The sequence below is a fragment of the Anas acuta genome, chromosome 7 (assembly GCF_963932015.1).
Source record: "Anas acuta chromosome 7, bAnaAcu1.1, whole genome shotgun sequence".
NCBI classification, from domain to species: domain Eukaryota; kingdom Metazoa; phylum Chordata; class Aves; order Anseriformes; family Anatidae; genus Anas; species Anas acuta.
The window spans coordinates 21,320,301-21,345,265 of record NC_088985.1 but is presented as its reverse complement, the minus strand read 5'-3'; the positions used below and the strand labels follow the sequence as shown (position 1 = coordinate 21,345,265).

The 24,965-nt window shown below is 34.7% G+C and overlaps 1 protein-coding gene across 3 annotated transcripts in view; it reads right to left on the bottom strand.

The window, feature by feature from the left end:
• Positions 1–1,590: 1,590 nt before the first annotated feature.
• The window catches only part of PCGF5 (polycomb group ring finger 5), a 59,513-nt gene continuing 36,138 nt past the window's right edge, over positions 1,591–24,965 (bottom strand). For 2 of the 3 annotated variants that reach the window (XM_068687980.1, XM_068687979.1), the window contains exons 3-10: positions 24,498–24,594; positions 19,076–19,131; positions 18,894–18,953; positions 15,528–15,676; positions 13,758–13,856; positions 12,295–12,384; positions 10,322–10,381; positions 1,591–8,042 (exon numbers count right to left, since the gene is read on the bottom strand). In XM_068687980.1, the coding sequence (XP_068544081.1) occupies positions 7,995–8,042; positions 10,322–10,381; positions 12,295–12,384; positions 13,758–13,856; positions 15,528–15,676; positions 18,894–18,953; positions 19,076–19,131; positions 24,498–24,594 (659 nt within the window). In that variant the 3' untranslated portion in view covers positions 1,591–7,994. The remainder of the gene's footprint in view (positions 8,043–10,321; positions 10,382–12,294; positions 12,385–13,757; positions 13,857–15,527; positions 15,677–18,893; positions 18,954–19,075; positions 19,132–24,497; positions 24,595–24,965) is intronic. The other variant, XM_068687981.1, reaches the window with a different exon arrangement.

Here is a 24,965-nt window from a genome sequence, read left to right as displayed (position 1 = left end):
ATATCAAAGATGAAAAACAGCACCACCAATCTATGTTTTGCCAACAGGTTTCTGATCGGACAGAATATGTGATAGCAGAGTTACATCCATTTCATTAAGTTCAGGTAAGAAATGCATTTAGCCCAGCTGTACTAACTACACAGCTTCACACAGAATAAACATTCCATAAATCAACAGAAAATGCATCTGAGCACAACAAATAAAAATATGTAAGTGATTCTCTAAGCAGCATTTTGTTTTTTGTTTTTTTTCCAAAACATTAACATAGATAGATATTGGACTGATTAAATATCTACAAGTGCTTTTCCTTTACAAAAATACATATACTCTTAATAGTAGGATAGACTGTCATTAACAATGACCTGTGTTTTTTCACTTCAATTTGAATGATTTATAAGCTAAATTTTACAACCACAAAAAGGTTTATTTGTAATATGATGTTATCACTTTTGACAAAAAGCTTAAAACATTTTATATTTTAAAACAAATTAGCAACATAACAACACAATATGTTCTATGAGCTCCTAAGTACTGTGAGGGCTGTTATATTAAAAACCAATAGCTACTGATCAAATGCAAGGAAGCATTAGAACATTATTACTGCTCACCATAGGCTCCTTTCTTATCATAACTTGGATCACAGCTTATATAAGGACACTTAGGCCCCCATCCCAAAGAAAATCCATTGAGACTAACTCTATAGCATCTATTCAGGAGCCTGGAACATCCAACAATTCAGGCTCTGCATTTAAAAACAAAAAAACAAAAAAGGCAAAATAACCTTCCTGTCAACAGTTAAGTCTGCAATAAGGGAAAAAATGATGCACTGCTTCATGCTTATTTTAAGAAGCACGTATTTGAGAAAAATACTACTACTGGTAAGTTTTTAGAATTAAATATTTCAGTCAGCTAAATAATTAACTTGCCCTATAACTTTCCAGTTTAGTTATTCACTATTCTGGAAAAGGAAGTTAGGGTATTTAGATTTCTTTATTGTATTTTATACTGCACAAGTAAAATAATTGACTTCTTGCTAATTAATGGTCTCACGTTGAGGACAGCAATGCCATTTGCTAAAAAAATATCTATAAAAATCTGTAAAACACAATATTTTCTCATTATCTTCCAAGTCTGTCCTTTCCACCCTCCAAAATATCACTGAACTACAACTAGAAAACCCAAAAGTAGCTTGGTGAATATTTTGTGCTTTGGAAGGTTTACAGGATTGACAGCACACCAAAGTATTTGATTAGTTCACAGGCCAGGTATAGCAGACACATCAGTAATGCAAGCATTTGTGCTCTTTTTGAACGTTAACTATACTCAGAGAGTTACTCTAGGTCTATTAACTTTAGTCCCGTTTTTACTTTTTAGTTTGTTTTGGAAACGTCTAGGTATGCCTGACCCCTTGAGTGGGTGACAGACACAGTCACCACCAGGGAGTTCTGCTGGACCAGCTCCAGACGTAGCTCTCCACCACTGCACTCCAGTGCCTAATTCCAAGTCAGTTTCTGGGTGGCTTACCTTTGGTATTAAATAAGTCCTTTAGAACTATTAGGCAATCAGATTATCCATAAAAATAATTTGCTCTTTTTAAGGAAACTTTTTTTGGTGAACAAACTAAGTGTCTGACAACAAAGAATATTTTAAAATCAATTAGTTATGTTACATTTTTCAGTAAAAAGGGGGGCAAGTTTCATTTTACTGCATCAAAATTCATGAGACAACAGCAAGAATGTCTATTTACTCAACATGCTATAATACAAAACACAATTTTAGGAGTAGAATACCATCATAAAATATGTGCCTCTCACTTTGATAATAAACATCTTTATTACAACTTCATTTGTAACACAAACCTCAGTATGTTAACCAGCAGCACAAATGTTTTACTGTTGCAGCCATCTTCTATCTGATGCAACTGACCCTTAACCCTTATTTTGCCATCCACTCACAATCACGAAAAAGGCAAACGCACAATAACTACTTCTGTTCATCTCACCCTGTTATCTGTCACATTGTTAAACCTTATTAGATTTTTTTTTTTCTAAAAATACACATTACTTCAAATAAAACTACATTGTATGGTTTAGATAAACATGCAAATTCCAACTAATGCCTCTCTTTGGCTAAAATTAATGTGATTAGAAAAAAAAATCCACTTGTAGACACCTTTCATTCCAAAACGTCTCCTCCATCCTGTGTCTACTGAAGCAGCTCTCTGGTTCTGTGCAGGTACAAAAGGTAGCCTGAGCTTTTCCAAAAGCCTACAGAGTTCTTCCATTTCATTGCCACACACCAGCACTGCGTGGATTTAAACTGCTTGCTAGAGAACAAAACAACATCCTTTTTAACTGTTAGAAAACTACCTAACTTCAGAAGATGTATATCACATAACTTGGATGGAAGAATCTCTTAATAGATTTCCTATTCTGAAATATGATGTTTTTACCTGATCTACGGGCAGTATAGTACTGGAAAAACAAAACATAAACAGATAGATCTGCTTACAAAGAAAAAATATTACAAGTCTTTTGGAGGACATCCCTACAAAAGGACATTTCAACTGAGGTCTGAAGACTAGACTCCCCATACATCATAAAACTAGTAGCTGGACAATCAGAAGCTTTTCACATTTCATTTAGCGTGAATCAAACTCCTTGAATCTTGGAATCTATCCTGGAACAAGCTCCAGTGATCCTTCCTCAAACAAACTTCTCTAGCTGAATACCTCATGGAAGCATTATCTCATTCAAATTGGGTATAAAGGATTCAAAATGCAGAACTGTGAACATTTTGGTGAAATCCAGGACTAACTTAATTCCAAAAAAAACATGAATTTCTTTGGCATTGAGCATTAGCTTTTTTTAATGTCAGGGTGGCACCTGCTTCTAACTTGTTCTAAGACATGCAGTGGAGATGCAGCGTATCACCTGCTGGCTCTCAGATCTAGAAAACTGACGCTGTGGAGCTTTTCTGGACTCAGTTCAGGTGTGCTCTCTGTCCAAAAAGGTGCTGCCGTAACAATCAGCAATTTGGTATCTGTACTGCAAAAGGAGGTCTGTCACATAGTCTAGGTTTGTTTTGCTTTGCTCTCTTCTGCAAACTCTTTTAATAGTGGCTCTTCAGAGAATCTCCATCCTGTTCAGTCTTAGCTATGAAACTGTTTTTATACTACAAGACCAGAAGACTTGTGGGGTTGTAACTGTGAAGGGACATGCCACACATTTTTCCATCTTAGTAGTGGCTGTACCTACAGGATTGTCCCTTTGTAAAGGCAAATTAATTATCAAATTAACCTTTTAAATTATTCGCTTTCTTCAACACTTGCTTTCAGCTTGTCTATGTTAAGTGAAGAAATTGAACCACACTCTTGATTTAAGCATCTCTACAATGTTTATATACTTGCTGTGGATAGGAACATGTCTTAACTGCTTTGGGTCTTTTCCAGAATAAAAATGAGTTTGATTATTCTATGTTTTTGACCAGTATTTTATGCAGCCCCTCTATAAACAGGGCTCAGTATGTTTATTTTGTGACTTAAGATTGGTTTTGAACAATTGTCTATTCTACAGAATTTCTACCAGCTGTAGTACCTGGCAGAGCTGGAAACTATTCCTTCTGTTGCAAGCAAAAGGAACAATACAATTTAGTGATTGGTTCAATTAAAGATTAAACACTAGCACTTTCTGTTATTTTAGAAAGCAGCAAAGAAATTCTTTACTTCTCTTACAAAGCCATGCCTAAAAATTACACGTAGAATGGAGGAGATGGGAACTGTACACCATCACTTCGTCTGCAGTGGAGAAGAGAGTCTAGCTTATGCCCAAAAGGAATGTGATAATCTCTTCTCCTACAGTTATACTGGGACTGTTTTTGATAACTGCAGAAGAGAAAAGTAGAGTCAAATCTTTGGAGCCTAGGAGAAAAAAGATCAAGATTCAAAATTCAAGGTCACCTCACACAGAAAATAAAATAATTTAATTATAAAGGTATTCTTTTCATATAGTTTCTACTGAGACAGATAATTTGAAATTGAAAAAAACTGACAGAACATTTATTTTTCTGCTTGTTTCACATGAAAGAAGGCTTCTCAATACAGAAGAATTATGAAATACTCTTGCTGAAAATATTAAGACCATTGATAAGATACAAAAGGAAATATTACCCTGCCAAATGCAAATAATGGTTTTAAAATATATTCTGTATTACTAATCAGGCACTTTATATAACATTTTCGGTAAAGTCAAAATAATACTTTTCATATATATATTTTTTTATTTCATATATTATTATTTTTTGCATAATAGCTGCAAGCTAGCTGAGTATGCCCAATATACTTAGAGCGTTGCATACTGCTAGGACCCAAATCCCAGAAGCACTCGTGAGCAGTTAAGTACAGCAGTGATGAGTTACTTAAGATTATCATAGTAATCTTATTTGGTATTTCATCCAAATAAAAATGTGTTTTCAAGGACTAGGCCCTTAGCTAGGAGCACTGTAGCAAGGCATGATGGAAAATACATTTCTTGATTATTGAATTCTATACTGTTTGAGATTTTATAGGATCTCACTTGTAAATTCTAGCTAGTTCATTACTAGACAAATGCAGCATACAGCTATGCCCAATGAAAAGTTGATTAAAATTTTCACTAATGTGTTACTCAAAACAAAAGCAGAGAATTTTTCTCTTTCAGGAAAAAAAAAATAGCACCAAATGTGCTAAATAAGAGACAGCAAGGTTAGGTAGTAGTGTCGAATTTTTTAGGTCTTCTGCAGCTAGGTACTGACAATACGGGAAAGCCTAAGAAAAACAGTTGCAGCAACACTTCTTTTATTCTTTACAAACATGCAGTGGTGACTCTGTGTCATGGAAATGTTCAGAAAGTGTGCACTGTATACAGTAATCTGCTCTGTGATGGAATATGGTGCAGTTCTAGTAGAACGTTTACTACTTGTTCCACTTACTCCATCTTTGGCACACATGAATCTGTACATGCATTCTCATATCCCTGTGTTGTTCAGGTATTTTTAATTGGCACAAATGAATCAAATATGCCTATCTGTAGACACATGGCACATATGTACTATACAGAAGAGAATTTTCCTGTAAAAAAAAAGGCGATGCCTGTGTTATACAAGCTGCCCAGTTTAGATATGTATTTCACTGGCACTTCACTGCTACAAAAACTATTAAAGTAGAACAGCACTCAGACGCTGTGCCATCAAATCAGAAATGCATAAATTGTAGGTAGTTGGCTAGATTATATGCATTTAAAAGCGTTTAAGGCCATAATTCTCAGCTGGGAACATTAAATCATATCTGTCTGTATTTTCCATACTTAAAATGAAGATTTGCCTTCTGTAAACTAGCTTTAAGTTAGTTTACAGAAGGCAAAAATACCATGAATTAACAGTATCTCATTTTGATCAAGACAAATTCATGGTTCTCTGAATTGTGAATACAGACAGTCGGTAGACATCACATCTTCTATTGGGATGTCATTCAGAAGACATCACAAAGTAGTCAAATTTCAAGGGTCCTGCTCACTGGATGAAAACTTCTGTGTAAGACAACTGAAAATAGATTACAATTAACGCGTTGTTCTTTTTCTTTTTCCACATCAAATCTGTTCAAACTTGTCAAAACAGCAAGAGTAATTCTTCAGAAAAAAAAAAAATTGTCCCCCAAACCAAGCAGAAATTATGCTTAAGAGTAGTATTGTTTCATGATAAACTGAAACAGCCATTTTATGTTAGGTGAATCTACAGTGAAAATTCTGGTATAAAAACACGTGAAATATATAAAAAACTGTAAGGTGTCATTTGCATGTGCATGTAAATATTTACAAATAATATCTTATTTATACCATATAAAACAATTGTATATACTAAAGGTAACAATGACTTGCAATTAGAATGCATGCTCTGATCTGACAGGCTGCTCCATGAGGAGGACCTCCATGCACACAAAGAACTTTTTCTCTGCCAAGGAGCAGTGCCCTCCCTATATTGAGTCTCTTCTCGCTTCTGTCAAGCAGCAGCACATCATACACCGTATGGACAAAAAGATGACCACTTCCTGCAGCCAGCACGTGGCCCTGTTTCCATCCATAGGGTGGGCGAAGCAGTGCCTGTACCAGTCAGCACGTTATACCTGCAGAAAGGAGCAGCAGCTTCCTGAACATTTTGCTTCCCTAGGTTCACTGGCATCTGCACAATATGTGCAACCTTGACCTGCAATGGCAGGTTTCCTAAACAGATTGCTACTGACAGCATCTTTATTTCTGCGTTTCATACAGGCTTTGGAGTGCAATGGCAGGACTTAGCCTAACTATGTATGGATTCCTCAGGTCAGCAACGTTAGAACTCCTGCAAACACTAAGGGGGCCAGATTTAATCCACAACATACATGCTTCTCCTACAGAAACATACTAAAGTACATGAATATACATTTAAAAAGCAGTTACAGCCTTGCATCTATCTTTTATACCTGATCCCAAGGTTTTAAAGATAGAATTTTCACTTTGTCCTAAGTACGACTAGATTAGCTTCTGAAAAGTTGATTTGGTTCTTTTCTGTTGTATGCAAAAAGCATAGGAAAGTAAATAGCTATCTACAATACTAGCAGGTGTGTATGAAGTAGAAATTATATAAAGGTACTGAACTACAGATATCTCCACAGAATTTGAAGTAAAAAAACTCATTTGATTTTTAAGCAGAGCAAAGACAATGGAAGACTACAGGAAACATGCATTACTATGCTCCCTGCGACATTACCAGAGACCTCAATAAACATTCTATACTTCAACAATTTTCCTTGCAATACCTAAGGCAACAATCACTCTTCTATCCAGCACTACCAGACCTTAGGAAAAAACAATGATCTGAACAATTATTTTGGTCAGACTGCTTATCTTCAGTATTGCATTGCCTCTAATTTTATGTAAATAGTTTTATGACGTGACTTCAACTAGTGAAAAATTTCTACAATGAATTCTAAGTCCCGGATAGTCACAAGAGATATATAATGTAATTAAAGCTATGTTATTTTTTCTTAACATGTCCTTCACCCAATCTTAAAAGGAAGTGCTTACCATGAAGTGCAATAACTATGTGTAAATTTTGCCTTGGCTGTAACCCGACAGTGAAATTTGTTTCATAGATAAATTATTTTAACCTATTTTTTATGAAGGCTTTATTAGAAGAAATGTAACCTGACCAGAAGCCATTTTCCAAAAATAGCTGTATCCCATATTCCAATCTTTAGGGTAGCCATAGAAAAGTGCAATCACAAAGGCTGCTATGCTTTTAAGCAATATTGGCAGAGTCTATTTAGACAATTTAAAATTACTTTTTTCAATTATCACGTTAAACATCTCTTGTTAAGGGTAATTAATCTTCATTCACTACAAAAGAACTCTTGCACACTCATGAGCGAGCTATACCTGGACCCATGAGAAGCTTATCAAGAAAAAGGTAGTGGCACAATCACCACTTTTCTAAATATATTTTCTATACAAAATATCTTCAAGGTATAATCCTTAGCTATTTGTACAGTACTCTATGATTTAAACAACAATATTCAGTAAAATAGTAAGTGTGTGAAACTGCAACACCACATGGAATGAGCACTTTGCCATTTTGCTAGTGTAATCAATATTAGGACCAGAAAAATTTTCTAACACACAAGCAAAAATATTCCATAGTTTTTGAATCTTGACTGTACACTTCATGATTTTGGCTATGATTTGCAGCACACTTGTAAAATTCACAAATATCTTATGCACATTTCAGTAGCAGAATGGCACTTGGCTTGCTCTAATAGAAACAACAAAGATGCAACTGACAATTTTAAGAAAGACAATGTCCTTATTTGCATGCTGAAAATCTGGTTGTGTCCCCCTAATCCAGGCACATCCATTCATTGTGCAATCTGTCGATGGGTAAACAAATAGTGCAGGATTCATCTCAGTGGGATCTGGCCCTTTGGTCTAACCGAAGTCAATTCTAGGTCGATACTGAAGTACCATAGGATAAGACTAAAAACAAAAGCAAGAGAAAAACAACAGACAAGAATAACATGAAGATACAGTTCACAAAAAATACTAAGAAAATGCAATTAAAGTTTGCTTTAGGAATAGCCAGAGCTTATCCCTATGACATATATATATAAATAAAACTGATTGCAATATATATGAAATAATTCTATACATTTCAACAATTAATGCCATTATTTTTATTGTATTTCAAATCTATATCTTATCTCAAAGTACACTGTAATTATTTGTTATAAATATAAAATTCCTATATCTGAGTTTTATGTATTTCATGATTTTTATGTTTTATGACACATACTGGAATGTTCAAATCCTCTTATGTCTTCGTTGCTGATACAATCCTAAAATTTTATACTTTGTAAAACAAGGTCTATCTATAGATGATGTATACAGTGTGATTTTCATGGGAGCTAGATTCCTCTGGTATTAAAAAAAAAAAAAAAAGCACACTACCACACCACCAAAAAAAACCAACAAATAAACTCAGGTCAAATTGCTGTCAGCTGATTTTCTGAAAAATGAGGGCTTACTTTTCCCCCTCCCTGAAATCCAAACTCCTCAACTTCAGATCCAGCAATACATTTTTATTAGTTCTTACTGGGAAAAATTAGCAAATAAACTATCTGAATCCCTTAATTACACAAAACTGTTGTGGTATAAGAGGTAAGAGTAGGCTTCCAGAAAGTGTCATAGAATATCTGAGTGCTTGTTGCTGGAAGTTGTTAACATCTAATTTTTTTCGCTCTGTCAGCATTTCATTTAAGTCTGACATTTTCCTCTTAACTTACTGATCATTTTCTATAGCATAAAAATGAAGAAAATATTGTTTCAGCAACTGTATGGGCTTAAGTAGCCTCTGCTATAGGGCATAGATAGTTTAAGTCTTTTTTATTGCAAATTTGGAAGAATCAAGAATTATTACAGAAGTTACCATTAAAACCAGTAATATTTTACTGCATCCTTCAAACGCAAGAGAGACAAAATTCAGAAACCAAAAACAGAAAGATACCACTGCAGAGACCTATACAGATTAAAGTTTTCATGCTGGGGTACTGAAATGATCAGCAGAACTAAATGTGAACATACTTGCTGAGGATTTAAAAACTGGAGTGCAGAGAAATCAAAGCATAAAACCAGAAGTATTCAGCAGTAGCAAGAGCATTTAGTAGAGAAGACAGGGAGCACCATGTGTAATTAACAAATGTATTCATAGTGTAAGAAATTGGTCTGATTTTCTCAGCTAGGATATGGCTACCACATTATTTAAATGCTATTTCACTTGTTCTTCATGCTTCAGAACAAATACTTGGATTATATAAATTGCATCTAAAGTACTCAACTCTAATTGGAAGTGCATACAGGCAGAGACCTCACTGAAAAATTTGCCATGTAAACCAGCGCTGTTACAAAAAAACACAAACCAACTGTACAAATAAAATGCAATATGGTGGAGCGAGTATAGGTAGTGAGGTAGACATGACTGTAAAGCAGGTCACTCCCATCCACAGCAGAAGCAACCTGCTATCTTTATTCTTTTTTTTTCCCCCCTCAAGTAAAAATATTACTTCAGACTTTCAAAGTTACTTTTAGAAGAAATTAATTCAATTCAATTCAAAAGGCTCAGTGAGCACACTGAAACATTGATATACAGAGAAAAAAACACCAAGCTGATCAGTGAAATCTAGGAATCAACTTCAATTTGCAGACTGGAGGTTTATTGTTCGTTATATTCTACAGATAAGTCATTATTCCATTTCTAATTTGAAAAGAAATGAAAGGAATATAGTAGCAGAAAAAAAAAAAACAACGAACAACAAACACTATTTTTCTCCATTAAAAAGAACGTATGAAGTGCCTTAAAAATACGACACCAGCGTGGTCTTTTTTGGTTCACTCTTCAGTTTTGGTCCTTTGTTAGTGACTGCCCAATGCTACTTGTTAGAAGGATGAGATAACATGTAGAAAGATGAAGTTAGATAACACTTCCACACTGATGTCGATTTCCAACTACAGAATGAAGCAACAAGATAATTGACCTAATGGAAATTAAAAATCTTTTAAGCATATAAAATCTGATAATTTGAATGGAGTATATTTATTAATTCCATAAAGCTATTTTTGAATGAATATAAATAGCCCTTGCTCATGGTGTTTGCACACTTTACAGTGAGAGGATATAAAAACTCCACAATTTGGATTACAACTGTAGTGTTGACAGGATCTTACTGACTGTAATATGTACAGTCGTGAGTGCCTCTTACCTGATAAAAAGTGCCATCCTGTGAGCAGACTTGCGAAGATGAGCAGTTCTGACACCGAAACTGCGAAGGAGATGATTTTCTGATCAGATAAGAGGCATCCACAACTGGACATATACATTTATCTTTTTAATTTTTCTTATTTATTTTTCAAATGTAAAATTTAAAATTTATTTACTTGTTTAAAACAAGAAAGAATTCTCTAAAGAATAAATTGATCTTTTCCCTTAACTATGCTACCTCTTGAAAGGTCCACAGGTGTGCCAGCAAAAGCTCACAGTGAATAGTATCAAAGACATAGATAATGGATTTACTTGATCTTCATCCAAAAGAAGAGATCGTTAATTAATTACCATTGCAACTTCTGTTTTATAACAAGACCCAACAAAGTTAGGGAAAACGAAATCAGAAGCCCAGATGTTACTAGATTTATCATCAGCACAATGTAATTTTTACTGGTTTTAGTTTGTCATCTCTGACTTCAGGGGAATGATTTAAAAATACATAAAGGAAAAGATGAACCCTTACCCGACTTATAAATCTAAGCAAAAGTTGTCAACTTTTATATTCACTTAAGGTTAAAATGGTAGTTCTGAGATTTTTGAAAAACATAAGCCAGTACAAATAATGTCCTTTTTGTCGAGATGGCTATTACCATTGCTTACAAACCAGTGCAACTGACAAAGGTCCATCTGTAGGCATGGTCCGCAGGACTACATTTCATGAAAAAAAAACTGTTATCACTAAAGTTGTTGCTTCAGCGTTTCCTAATAGTACAATGAGTGTTAAAATATAAAATGGCTAGGCAAACACATACCACTGGTGTCAAGGCAGCACTAGAAAAATGGTACTTAGGGTGTTACTGGTACAGTTTGGGGTTTCAGTAAACATCAAATTTCAGTGCAATATTATTTTCAAATGTAATAAATACTTTCCTACACACATTAACACCCTTAGTTCCTATGATTTTTTTTCACCCTTTTTTCTTTTTTTTTCCCCCTCCAGATTAAGGTAAATCTTTAAGAGACTCTTGAATCGTTAACTCCACAGTGTGCTTAATCCTCTGTCTTCTCTGTTCAAGTCCCAGTGCATTTTAATTCCAAGTACTAGAAAGCTTAAAAAGAGTATAGAAAGTTTGGAATTTTCTACAGATTAATAAATTAACTTAAGTGCATAACTTTAGCTGTGCTCCAACATAGCCCCCACTGGTAGTGACAGGCAACAAATCTGCTTATAGCATAAAGCAATAAGGAGTGAAGAGCAATCAATAGCCACACACAAACAAATGAATATATATATTGAAAGAGAAGAAATGGAGGTATGACCTCTGATAAAAAAAACAACTTAGTATACAAGTAATTGTAAGAGCTACTTAATCAAACAATATCAGACCTGAAAGAAAGGTTGTTTAATAAATCAAATATTCTAAAATATACACATAAAAGAAGAAAAACACCTCTAGCTGTGTTACATGGATGTTAGTGTTTGTTACACAACATCGCTAAATTACATGGGTTCAGCATTAACAGAAGCAATCATAAATCAATTAGATTTCTCCCATAATTTTTCAGTGTTATGGTTTATTACTGACTCAATAAAACAAATTCTAAATAAAAAATTGTCAGATGCAGATTCCTTAACTAGTGAGATGTAAAAGGTCACTAGAAGGAAATTTGCAGAAAATACGTGCTTGGAGTTTTCAGATAGATGACTTAAAACTATGAGCAGGACTTCTATGTAAACTGTGTATACCTGCTAATTTTAAGTTTCAGATTCTACACAATATACTTGCTAGAGAGTTTCACTCACTAGATCCTTTTTAAAATAAGAAATCCAGAAGACATGCAAAATCAATTTTTAAATTCAGAGCTTTTGAAGGGTCATGGTATATATTCTGTGTCAAGCTATAAAAGTATGTATGCTCTGTACAATAAATACACCAAAACATCATCTATTAATAATGTAACAGCATTTACGTTTTCGCCTCTTAGTCTCCATCTTGTCATATAGATGAATTCCATAGTATGATCCTTCCCCATGATTTCTCCATTGCATAGTACATCCAGCTTAAAATACAACAGAACAAACAGTAAGACAAACTTATGCAACATTTTCATGACTGAATAAACTCTTAAGAGAACCTCTGAAAATTAATCCCAGAACTTCTATTATTATATAATAATTTTATCAGGAATATGTATCAAATCTTAATAAATCCAACATTCTGACAATGTGCTATTTTGTACACTAGTATTCCAATTTATTTTTTTCACTTTTACATTTTAAATGAAAATGTTGATAGAAGAAAACCTACTAAACTAGGTAGAAAATCACTAGTAGATGTTTCCTATACTTATCAATGCCACACAGTCTCTTTGAAGAGAAAGCCTTTTGTGTTGCACAGTGAAGGTATTCTGCAATACTCTTTCAAACCCAAACTTACAAAACTGAAGTACTGTAATTGTCAGCTTTTTAAAATAAGTTATGAATTAACTTTAAAAATGTAGTTTAAAAATAATGGTAAATTCCATGGTAAATGCATTTCTCAGTATAAAGACATGATTCCTCATTAACTTGAGGACTAAAGGCATAATACAAAAAGCTGTTTATCTTACTGTTAAAGATGACTGATTTAAACTGTACCATAGCATCTTAAGTTTACCTTTCAGTGAAAATCTATGGCTATTTTTTCATTACTATAGCCATAAATGCTTTCCTACTTTTAAGAGGAAAAAAATTTTAAATGTTAAAATTTTGCAGTAAGCAGATACCACATAACACAGGACTTTAAGGTGTCAGAGTGAGATTAAATTAATGTAAAACAAAACCAAATAACAACAAAATGGCTAGTTAGCACATCATAATAACATGCTAAACTCAGGTTTATAACTCTGCAACCCACCCCTCTCTCCATGAAATTCCATGTAAATCCAGAGAAGGTGTGTGTGTATATATATTTATACACACACACATACAACTTCAAAGATTCAAATATTCAAATGGTATTTTTTGTTACTTCTTCCTAATGACTGAATTGTTTTTTATATCTAAAGAAAATGAAATTGAAGGATAACTTGGTGTATGTCTAGTTGATCTCTCCTTTTCCCAACAGCTACTGGCTGAAACGTTCATTAAGTAACTTTTTTTTTTTTTATTAGCCACATGAAAAGAGAGATCATTTATTTTCACATAAAAATGCCTAAACTAATTTATCTCTCAGATTATTACAACTGTATGAGTTTCTTGGTTAGAAAGTTTTAGCCATTGTGATAAAAACATGGACTTCCATTTAAGGACAGAAAATATACCTTAGAACATTGAATAGTACTTAGTGACTCAGACTTAAAGATATTCCTCAAGTTTAAATATGATTGAGTTTCATAAAAATCTAATATTTTGCAATGCAATAAAAATACAAGCATTGTTCTTTCAAATGTACCTCGTAAGAACTTGGAAGTTTTAATTTTAAGCTGAGAAACTTTTTAATAGTTCCCACAGTCACTCGAGTGGAACAGCGGATAAATTTCTTCATTAAACCCTAAAGCAACAACAAAACAGAAAAAGCATGTTAGAAATTATGGAATTACGCATTCTTGTTCTTCATTAAATAGCATGTAAGCAATCTTTTGTCAAGAAGAGCTAGCTGTAAGTAATGATTACTGGTTGAACAAAAATATTTTACTGCAGTCTTTTAATCCATAATAGCACCATAGGTTCATTTCTGTTCACTTTGAAAGAAGATTTGGATCCCAGTCATTCAATGCTGACAACATGATTTATGCTGACAACAATCCTGAAAGCGTGAGGTAGCTCACCTACAGCTAACTTTTTTTAATATTTGTGTGGTATTCTGTAATCTGCTGGGTAATACATACCTATCTATAATCTATCCGTAATATCTACCATCGATGCTTTTTGGTATAATCTACCAAAAAGATAAACAAGAAAACTTTTTTTTTTTTAATTCTGAAATGCACTGAATTGTCTCAAACAAAAGGACTAAATGAATGTAGAAGTGGAGACAGGTTATCAACAATCACAGAATCACAGAACTGTAGGGGTTGGAAGAGACCTCAAAAGATCATCGGGTCCAACGCCCCTGCCAAAGCAGGTTCCTCAGAGCAGGCTGCCCAGGTAGGCGTCCAGACAGGCCTTGAATATCTCCAGAGAAGAAGACTCCACAACCTCCCTGAGCAGCCGGTTCCAATGCTCCATCACCCTCACCCTGAAGAAGTTCTTTCGCATGTCAGTGCGGAACTTCCTGTGCTCTAACTTGCAGCCACTGCCCCTTGTCCTATCCCCACAAACCACTGAGAAGAGGTTGGCTACATCCTTCTGTCCTCCACCCCTCAGGTATTTATATACACTGAATAGATCCCCTCTCAGTCTTCTCTTCTCCAGGCTGAACAGACCCAGTTCTCTCAGCCTTTCCTCATAAGGAAGATGCCCCAGGTCCCGTATCATCTTTGTGGCCCTCCGCTGGACTTTCCAGGAGATCCCTGTCTTTCTTGTACTGGGGAGCCCAGAACTGGACACAGTACTCCAGGTGAGGTCTGACCAGGGCAGAGTAGAGGGGGAGGATCACCTCCCTTGACCTGCTGGCCACACTCCTTTTAATGCACGCCAGGATCCCATTAGCCCTCTTGGCCACAAAGGCACAGTGCTGGCTCATGGTCAACCTGTCATCCACCAGGACCCCCAGGTCCTTCTCCTCAGAGCTCCTCTCCAGGAGGTCGTCCCCCAGCCTGTACTGATACTTCAGGTTGTTCCTTCCCAGGTGCAGGACTCTACACTTGCTCTTATTAAATCTCATTTGGTTTCTTCCTGCCCATCTCTCCAGCCAGTCCAGGTCTCGCTGAATGGCAGCACAGCCTTCAGGCCTGTCAGCCACTCCTCCCAGCTTTGTGTCATCGGCGTACTTGCTGAGGGCAGACACTATTCCCTCATCACGGTTGTCGATAAAGATGTTGAACAAGACCGGACCCGTGTCTCCCATACCAGCCCACCCCTCAATTCTTACCATCAAGTTCTCCACTTGTCCTTCACTCTCCCCCAGCTGGAGCTGGGTACACTCTAATTGCTCCCTCACATAAAGGGCAACCCCACCCCCTAACGATCTCTTATTAAAATTTATTGCTAATTGTTACAGAATGATTTGGTTCCTGCTATTCTTCCAACAATAACAACACAGATTGTTTTTACTACTCACTTTTACTACATTATCTCCCGACTGCCCATTGTTGCGTAAACAGTCAAGGCAGATAGCAATCTGTGGGTCACTCCTGTGATAGTCTTTATCTTCTTCATTTTCATCACATTCCTCATCTACTTTGGGTTTATCAGCTTTGGGGCTTTCATCTGTAAAATATGCGGACTGTATTAGTTAAGTGTAAAACAATTGAAAGTCACAGTGGCAACAAACATTAACTGAAAACAAACAAAAAAAACTTTTTCCTACTTCATTTTCAATAGTGTATTTTTCTTCACGTTAAAACAACACAACTATATATCATCAGTATATACTTATATTGATCAATTAAAAAAATCTCTTAAAATGAAGCTTTACTACTGAAATTTTAATGTAAAACACACATAAAACATTTCTATGTGGCAGGCAATGATTAAACATCCAACTTTTCAGAAGTTCTAAAAGTTTGAAAACTGGTACCTTTTCTGAATTTGAATTTCTGAATACTAAATCCTAAAACTAGCAAGGCTATCTACATGAGGGTCTGGCATAGGTTAAAAAAATAACCATACAAAGAACCATGAAAAGGGCTAATTTTTACATTTTTGAAATGCAGTATACAGTGTCATATATATTCATAATTTTTTGTATCCCCAACTTACTTATTTTGATTTAAAACACAGTCTGCTCCCTATTGGAATAAAAAATTATCACAAGTTATGCCCAAGTCACTTGGATAAGCTACTTTTGCATTTCCTGGAAAAGTTCAAAATTTAATTTAGCTGTTTTCCTATGCTTACCACAAACTTTTTAGATCACTTACAAGAGTTAAGGTGAGAATATAGAATGAAAACTTCAGTGAATATCAAGCTATTCCTAAGCTTCTAGACACAGTAATTAGTTCACAATTAATTTAGTTTCCATATTCAAGATGAGTTTTTTTTTTTTCTTCAAATTTTAACTTGTTTAGAATGGGAAAAAAAAAAAGATTTGGGGGAAAATTTAGTTATGTGGTTTGAAAAGTCTTGAAAGGTAAAGCAAACCAGCTAAAGAACTAAAGAAATTAGCAAATTTCCAATTGTTAAAACATAAAATCAGAAACAGGTACACACAACACAAAGGTCATGCCTTACTTACAAGGTATCCTGATAAAAACTCATATGCTCCTCCATATACTAAAAGGTGCTAAACAATCTATTTACTAAAGAATATTCTCGCTGAGCCTGCCTGAATTTAAGAAGAGATTGGACTGTGCACTTAGTCACATGGTCTGAACTTTTGGGTAGACCTGTGCGGTGTCAAGAGTTGGACTTGATGATCCTTAAGGGTCCCTTCCAACTCAGGATATTCTATGATTCTATGATATTAGAAGTAATGTTATTTGTGGAAGCAACCTCCAGAAATCAATGTGATGGCCCAGTAAAGGCACAATACTAAAGTTCAGTATTATACAAGTTTAAAAAAAAAAAATAAAAGCTAATTTCACCAAAATGGACTCTGCATTCTACAATTAAAAAACATCAAGCCAAGAATGGAAGAGAGAAAAAAAATAAAAGAATTCCCTAACTCCACCCCTCTTTCCATGAGGCATAGTTTGGTGTGTCATATTTTTTCCCTCATCTTCCTTGCAAATCCTGGGACTTGTCTACTTCCTGTGTTTTTCTCAGATAGTCAGTGTTAAACTGATTGCCAGAGAATGAGTCAATGTAGAGCTGGTTGCCCTTTGCTTTCTCCAGTTTAGACTGGAAAGTACCAGGAAGGATTTTTTTTTTTTCCAGTATCACACAATTATCCATTAATTCTCTCTAGTAACTACTTTCCTAGTGCAGCATATCACCAATGCCTGAGATATGCTTTGCCTTTTTTCTTTCTCTTCCTTTTGATAATGTGAAAATTGTAATTTTGTGGATTTTATCACAGATCTTAAATGCTAAGTTTGGGAACTGCACTGGACCTTTGGTACATAACTGGCGGACTGTTGAACTAGACTATGTGACAGCAAGGGATAGTATTGACAACTGAAACGGTTCCTTCTTACTGAAATTTTCTCATAAAATAATTAATTCTCAGGCAACGTTCTGAATTTTTGTTCATATCAGAAAAAAAATATCATTTTTTGTCTCAGTGTATTATCAGGGCTTTCAAACGGTTTGTAGAGCCAAATTTCTATAGCCCAATGACACATTCCCTAACAAAGCTGGATACATCTGTAGCTGCTTAAAATTATATTGTGAGAGTTTGTGACTCAAAAAACAACTCCATTTATTATATTTAGTAACTGACCTCCATTAGGTTTATCATTAAATTATGGAAGGTAACAACCAGAAGAATAAATTGATTAAAAGTAAGTCACATTCTACAAATTTGCAAATCGTATGTAACTTTTCCTCTATGCATCTTTACTTATATAGCAATAAATCTGTTTTTTTGAAACAGTCAACAGGTCTGTATTTCATAAATATTTTCTGAATATTTTTTAAACCAAGAAAGTATGTTAACACAACATGTTGTAATAAACTAATATAACTTAAACTGTCCTGTACCTTTTCATTTAACTATATAACTGAGGTGAAGAACTCAGCTGCTTATAACAGATGCCAAACGCGAATGAACAAAACCAGTAAGAAAGAAAATGAAATATTCTGTAGTTGAAAAAAAGATATTACAAACAATGGAATGCAGAAAAGCATTGCAAGACATTCATGTGACAACAATCCTTCACTAAAAATAGTGGGTTTTGTATTTTTTTTTTTAAGCTTAGCAGAGCCTTTCAGAAATATTTAAAAAGCCCAAATCAAGTAGGGTATGTCATTAAACTCCAAAGCAAAATTAAAGGGGCCTAAAGACAGTTAGATATACACCTGACTCAGCAGCTCAATAATGAGCTCTCAAAGTTCATGGGTCAACTACAAAAAAAAAAAAAAAAAGAAAAAAATCTATATAAAACAATTGTTTAGCATATGTGGAACACTTTTACTACTTGTCATAAATAATTCTTGACAGCCTCCTACTTCACAGCTGGTCAAACTTAGTAACAGAAAATAACCTGTAAAAAAGACTCAAGTTATTCTACACTGCATGTATTATTAGGAAAATGAAGAATTCAAATGGAAAATTGCATGAATGATGACTGTGAGAGCTTAAGGAAACGCAAAAATAATGGTAAAACAGCTAGGGTTTGTAAAACAACTGGTTAAAAGGTAAGCAGCAGTAAATGAAGGCCCAAACTATATTTACATAGATTTTTTAAGAGTTTGCATCATCTTTGAATTCAGTAAAAACAATGTACGTGTGCTAACATTTGAAGAATCAGGGCTCCGTGAGGAGCTGAAATGTTACCTAGAATGAGGTACCATTGAGGGAGGAAGAAACAAAACAAAACATCACCTTGTCCATTTTCTTGAGGTTTGTTTTTCTTCCAAAATTCAATTTCTCGCTGCAGTTCCTCTAGTTAACATCAAAGAACAGTAATATGAATTTTAAAATCAGTACTACAGGCTTATCATTAGAAATAGTCATATTCCCTCCATCCACCCAAACCAGTACCCAAAACCAAATTAGAAACTTACGCTCTCGAAGTCCAGGCACCAGCTTAAATATAATTTCCTCCAAGGTGTTATCCAGCCTTTCAAAGGGAAAAAAAACATTTCATATTAACTAGAAACTAGCATTTTACATATTGACTTTAAAAAACAAATACTTGTGAATAATAAAATGAATTGTGTGTTTCTGGTAAATAATGTATCATGGAAAATGTAGTTGATTTTAGCTTGAGAGAAAAAAAAACATGTAGTAAAGCTTATTTAAACTGCCTCCTGAATGGATTTCTTCCAGAAATTACCAAGAAGTTTACATTTTAATGCATCAAGACAAAAAAAAAAAAAAAAAAAAAAAAGGAAAGTAAAAAAAATACCACAACACATTATTCTGTAAAGTGTTTGTGTATAACAGAAGTTAAAAACAAACTGCAAAGATAATTTAGAAAAGTGATATTGAATCTTAAGGCTCAGGTCATGAGTAATAAGCATGAAAATGATACACTCCATTATCATACTGATTTTAAGAGTTCAAGTCCTTTCTAATACATCTGAGGAAAAACTGAGCCTGTTCCCTACTCATTACAACATAGACAAACTGATGTGGGCAGTATAAAGAAGCCCATACAGCATCCACGCTACTCTGGCTAGACAGTTCGCAGTACCCAAGTTAATTCACCATAAATAGTTCTATTTATATCTGCCATGAGTTTGTCTAGAAGGCAACAAGACACAGCATAGGCATGTATTCCGATACCCTGATCTGATATGATCTATAATGCTCTATAGTGTCAAAAATAGCTATGACAGTCCCTTCCAGAGTTCACAGTGCATTTACATTTGTTGTTGATGCTAAAATATTTTACTTCCCATTCTCCAGATTTACTTGTCTCCTATCCATTTAGTATATCATTTGCTTTTACACTCCATCTCACTTATCCTTCAGTTTCCTGTCTCTCATTGTTTTGTTTTTCTTCTTTGCTCTCTACATCTTCTCTTATGAATAGTAACTCACTGTCCACAGTTTAACAAAGACCCACAACAAAACCAAGTAATACAGCCAGAGAAATTAAGTACCTTGAAATTAATCCTGAAACTACAATATAATAATCACCTTTGCTATATTTTTAATTGCATTAATTAATCTTCTCAATTATGATACATATCTATCTCAAAATACACATACGATATAAAGTTCTATTTGTACGTGTATGTGCTGTTAACAATACATTATAGGCCTGTTATAAAATACTATTCACTATCTCTTTTTCACTAGTGGTAGCAGAGTAGGAAGATAGGATGATTTTACTGTTGAGGAATGCTGGATGAAATTTTAATAGTTAGTAAGCCACGTGTTATACTAAATACAGCAGCATTCCAAGCTCTCTTCTTAAAATAATTTGTGTTTGTAATTAAAAGTTTACAAACAGACACATTAACCAATCAGCTTGTTTTGAGACCAATTCTCTATGTCATTTCATGGAGACAGTCATAAAATAAGAATACGTATATTTAAACTACCACCATGATCCATTTTTAAATTGTTTCTCTTATAAAGACAAAAAACAAACAAACAAACAAAATTTCAGCAAGTGAAATACACTGCCCCAAAAGCAAAGAAGCATAGAGACCACTTTCTTATGGATGAGAAAGAAAAATTCATGGGAGATCAAAACACTGACTGTCCGATATGTGAACCTACAGGTCTACCTTTCCAAACGGCATACTGCCTCTCAATATCTAATGCAACTAGATGGTACTACTTTCTATGAAGTTCCTACAGGGGACCATTGGGAACTTGTGAACTTGTCCCAGAAACTGAAAATATACTATTACTTAGAAACAATTCCACTTTGCAAGAAAGCTTCAATCTTTGTAACTTACACATTAAGAGAAAAGAAATTAGGACTTCAAGACAGAACCTCACTACCTTCAATCAAAAATCCTGCCAACCATTCCTAAGAATGGTATATACATACTGTCTTTTCTACATTCATTTCTGAGAATTTTCCCTTCGCACTTTTAACTGGTCTTCAATGGCCCAAAAGCAAAGTAGCAAGAAAAGATGTATGCTTAGTAAATTTATGATGCACAAAACTTAAGTGCACAACTTTACTCAATGGTCTTCTTTTCCTTAAATGAGTGAACAGAAGGAAATACTACTACCTTATATATACTATTTAAAGCAAAATACCCCAGTAGATAAAGCGGGAAAAAAAAGTGGAAGAAAATAATACCTACTCAATCTTTGAGTACAGGAAATCTAATCTTAAACTATAGTGATGAATTTAGAAAATGAAGGGACAAATTTAGGAAATTGTAAAAATATTGTCGATTTCAGGTACATCCAATAGTGCTCCTACTCTCCAAGCCTATGAGAACTCTAATAAATTTGTATTTCTGTGACTTGCAACAAATCCATTCCAAAATGAAACTACTTGAGACAGCTCTGAAGTTGGTCTCAGTTGTTTACTATGATACTTCCTGTTAAAGCTGAACCAAAAACATTTATATTTTAGACACCTCTTTGCACCCCCATATCTTCCAACTATCAAAACAGAATGCATGGAAATAACCACCAAGCAATTATGACAGCTTCGTGTATTTTTTCCCCTCTTCTATGATTTTGTATGACTTTTATGATCAAAGCAACTCTGGTAATTGCTAATCATCTGAAATGAAGCAAATGAAGACTGTTACTCAGGAAAGCCTGCATTCAGAGAAGCGTGCTAAGAAGCATGCTTTTGTGGTATAACCAACAAAAATTCTACTGAATATTGATAATAAATAATTGTACAAAATTAGGAAAGAGAATTCCAGAATTTAACACTTTTTGTGAGTTTTCATTTTAGAGCTCAATGTTAAATTTCAGACTTATGCTTATAGTTTCAACAGACCTTAAATACTGCTAACTGAAGGATGTATCTAAAAAACTCAGCTGTGAAGTTACTCAGAATCGAGTTTATAAAGTAGTTTATAAAGTTTATCTGAAACATCTCAGCTAAAAACACTATTTAGAGTGTACAGTGCCATTTCTTGGAAACATACTGCACTCTTGAGTAGTGATGGAGCTGATCTCTCTAAAGAGAGAGTATAATTCATGTATGAAGTTGTTCAGGCAACTTCCAGAAAAGATAATTCCGTTACATTGCTCATGTGCTCTTCTAATGGTTTGTTTAGCAAATAGTTAAAACTGTTTTCTGAAGTAAAACCAGCAAACTACTAGCTATATGCAGTTTGTCGACAAATAACCCCATTACTCTAAAAGGAGTTTCAGGAAATAATTGCAGAGAAAATAGGTCTTCCCACATTTCTGGCTTGTGATCTTAACTTTTCTCACCCTTCGAGCATTTCCTGCTTAAAGCATGTTATTATTTTACTAAACATCTACTAGACATTTCAGAAAACGCCCCTTTTCAGCTCCTCTGAAATAGTCCTGTCACAATAAAAGACATATTTCTAAAATGCTTTTGTTTTCAGACTATTAGCAGTCTTCTGTACTGTGTAACAGCATCTCCTGTTATGGCAGACACAGTGCATCAGATGCTGACAGGAGATCAAAAAAATACTCGTGGTAAATATCTACATAAACCCTTTTAACCCCACAGTCCAAAAACATTTGGATGACAAAGACTTAATGGCACCACTTAGAGTTGCTGAATTTAATCTTTCTCACCTACCCTCTTAGAATCTAAGTGAAGCATGCATATCTGGGAATGTGCACACACATATCCATCATAAAAATCAAAGCAAATATGACAAATTATAGCAAACACAAGGAAATCAGGAAATAATACCACCTCTAGCAAACCACAGATGTAAATATTTTAGCGTTGACACAGGAATATTTCTTCCTAAGTTCGCAACAGTATTACACGCTAAATGAAAAATGGTACCCTTTTTTTTTAAAAACAACAACAACAACAAAAAACTTTTACACTTGTACAGAAGACAAAAGGTAGTTGTGAGAAGGAAGCAATGCTTCCTTAGGGCCAATCATTAACATTAAATTATAATTTTAAGCATTGGCATAAGCCACTCAGGATAGCCTTGCCTGGGTAGCAGCTGATTAATTTTACTCATTTTCACTGCACACACAGCGACCAAGAAACATCTAGTTTCCTTTTTACTGCTTTGGTTTCTCCAGGTTCCTCTGAAGATCCAGCTCATCACTGATTCAAATTCTTTTCCAGCTAAAATAAGCCAGTTTCCATTAAAAATAAACAAATAGTCAGTTCTCACATGCATGATTGGGCTGTTGCTCACTCTCCAAATGTTTGGACAATTAAGTTTGTTATCTGAATAATCGAAATACTAGGCATGTAAAAATCCATCTGGAAGATCAAGTACAGAACACCTCTCCTAAAATTGCTTGGATCATATTAGGTGACACAGACATATATGGAAGGAGCAAACTATACGATGTAAGAAAGTTGAGCCTGTAAAACATTCTAAAAAGCAAAGTGAAGAAAAACAGATGAGGAGAGTACAATGGATCCTTTGACAGAAATGAGAAATACTTCTTAGTGTGTTGCTTTAGCAAGCATATGTTCCGTAATTAATATATTAAACAGTGCTTCTTTTCTTCAGCTAATTTTCACCCAAAGAATTTCTCTTCTGAAGTCCTTCACCTCCAACAGACTCCCAACACGTATACTGTAGAAAGCAAGTAAATTAGTAGATCTTGGGGAAGGTGGGAAGCGATAAGGATGGGGGGAAGCACTTCATCATTCTAGGAAAACTTGAAATTCTACTATTGATGACATTTCTTGATTTCTCTGTACTATACTTGTAGGACGGTAATCACTTTGTTTCAACATAACATCACCAGAAGAGAATGTAGAATTTCAAGGAAAAAAGTTGTCTGAACAAAGATGTGTATGTTATTCTGATATTAAAAATACAATTTCCCAATGACAATTTCAGTTTCAAAACCTTTCACAACTCTCTTTTGATTAATCTAACAGCATTGTCAATTCAGATTGGTAAACCAACCCCTTGGAAAACATTCAGTTATTTGCATGATCCTTTTTCTACATTGCTTTGCTCTAAGAAGGAAAAGGTTGCATGCAGTTTGGAATCCTCCCCTAAATCTAGGGGAGGAGGAAAGGAAAAAAGGACTATTGAACTTCTGTTCATATAAAGTGTGAAAGGTTCTTGGTTCATTTCTTTGTTTAATAGAGGTTTTAAAACATTTAATTTCATTTGTACAATATACTCAAGCCTTACTGTGACTTTCCCTTGTCTTTCCCCCTTGTATTATATGTGAAAAATCCCAATTTATAATTTGTAGAGAGATGAAAAATTGACAGAAGCTGTGGTCAAGCACAGTCAACACATACATTTTACTAACAGGCAAAAAATTGAATTCCGTTTCAGGATAAGTACACTAAAAGTTGTTGGTTTTGTTTGTTTGTCCTTCCATTTCAGCAAATGTTGTGCAATGTCACCTTACCTTAACATTTCTAGTGGATTGGTCTCATGCACTTGGTTGCCACACCTGGGACAGTCATTGCTGTCTTCAAAGTGCTGAACAATACAAGTCTTACAAACTGAGGGACAAAAAAGGAAAAAAAGTAAGAAAAACTAAGTTCTAAGTAACACTGATTGAACACAACATAGTGATGCCAGCTAACTACTTAATACATCAAAGTTTAAAGAGTATTATTTCAAAGCAAATAACTGCAATGTACCTTATCCACTTATTGTTCCTCAAAGCCATAGCTAGTTCTGCTCTGCTGAGATACCAAGTCCAGCAGAGCAGCTTAGACAAGCATTGCTTTAGAGTATGTGGTGTTTTTACAACTTACAATTGACATGGCGTGGTAAAATGCAAAAAAAACATGCCATGCAGCACATGTATACAAAGAATAGGTTCTGAGATAGCCCATTCTGCGGCGTAGTAGTCCAGCAGGAGCCAATC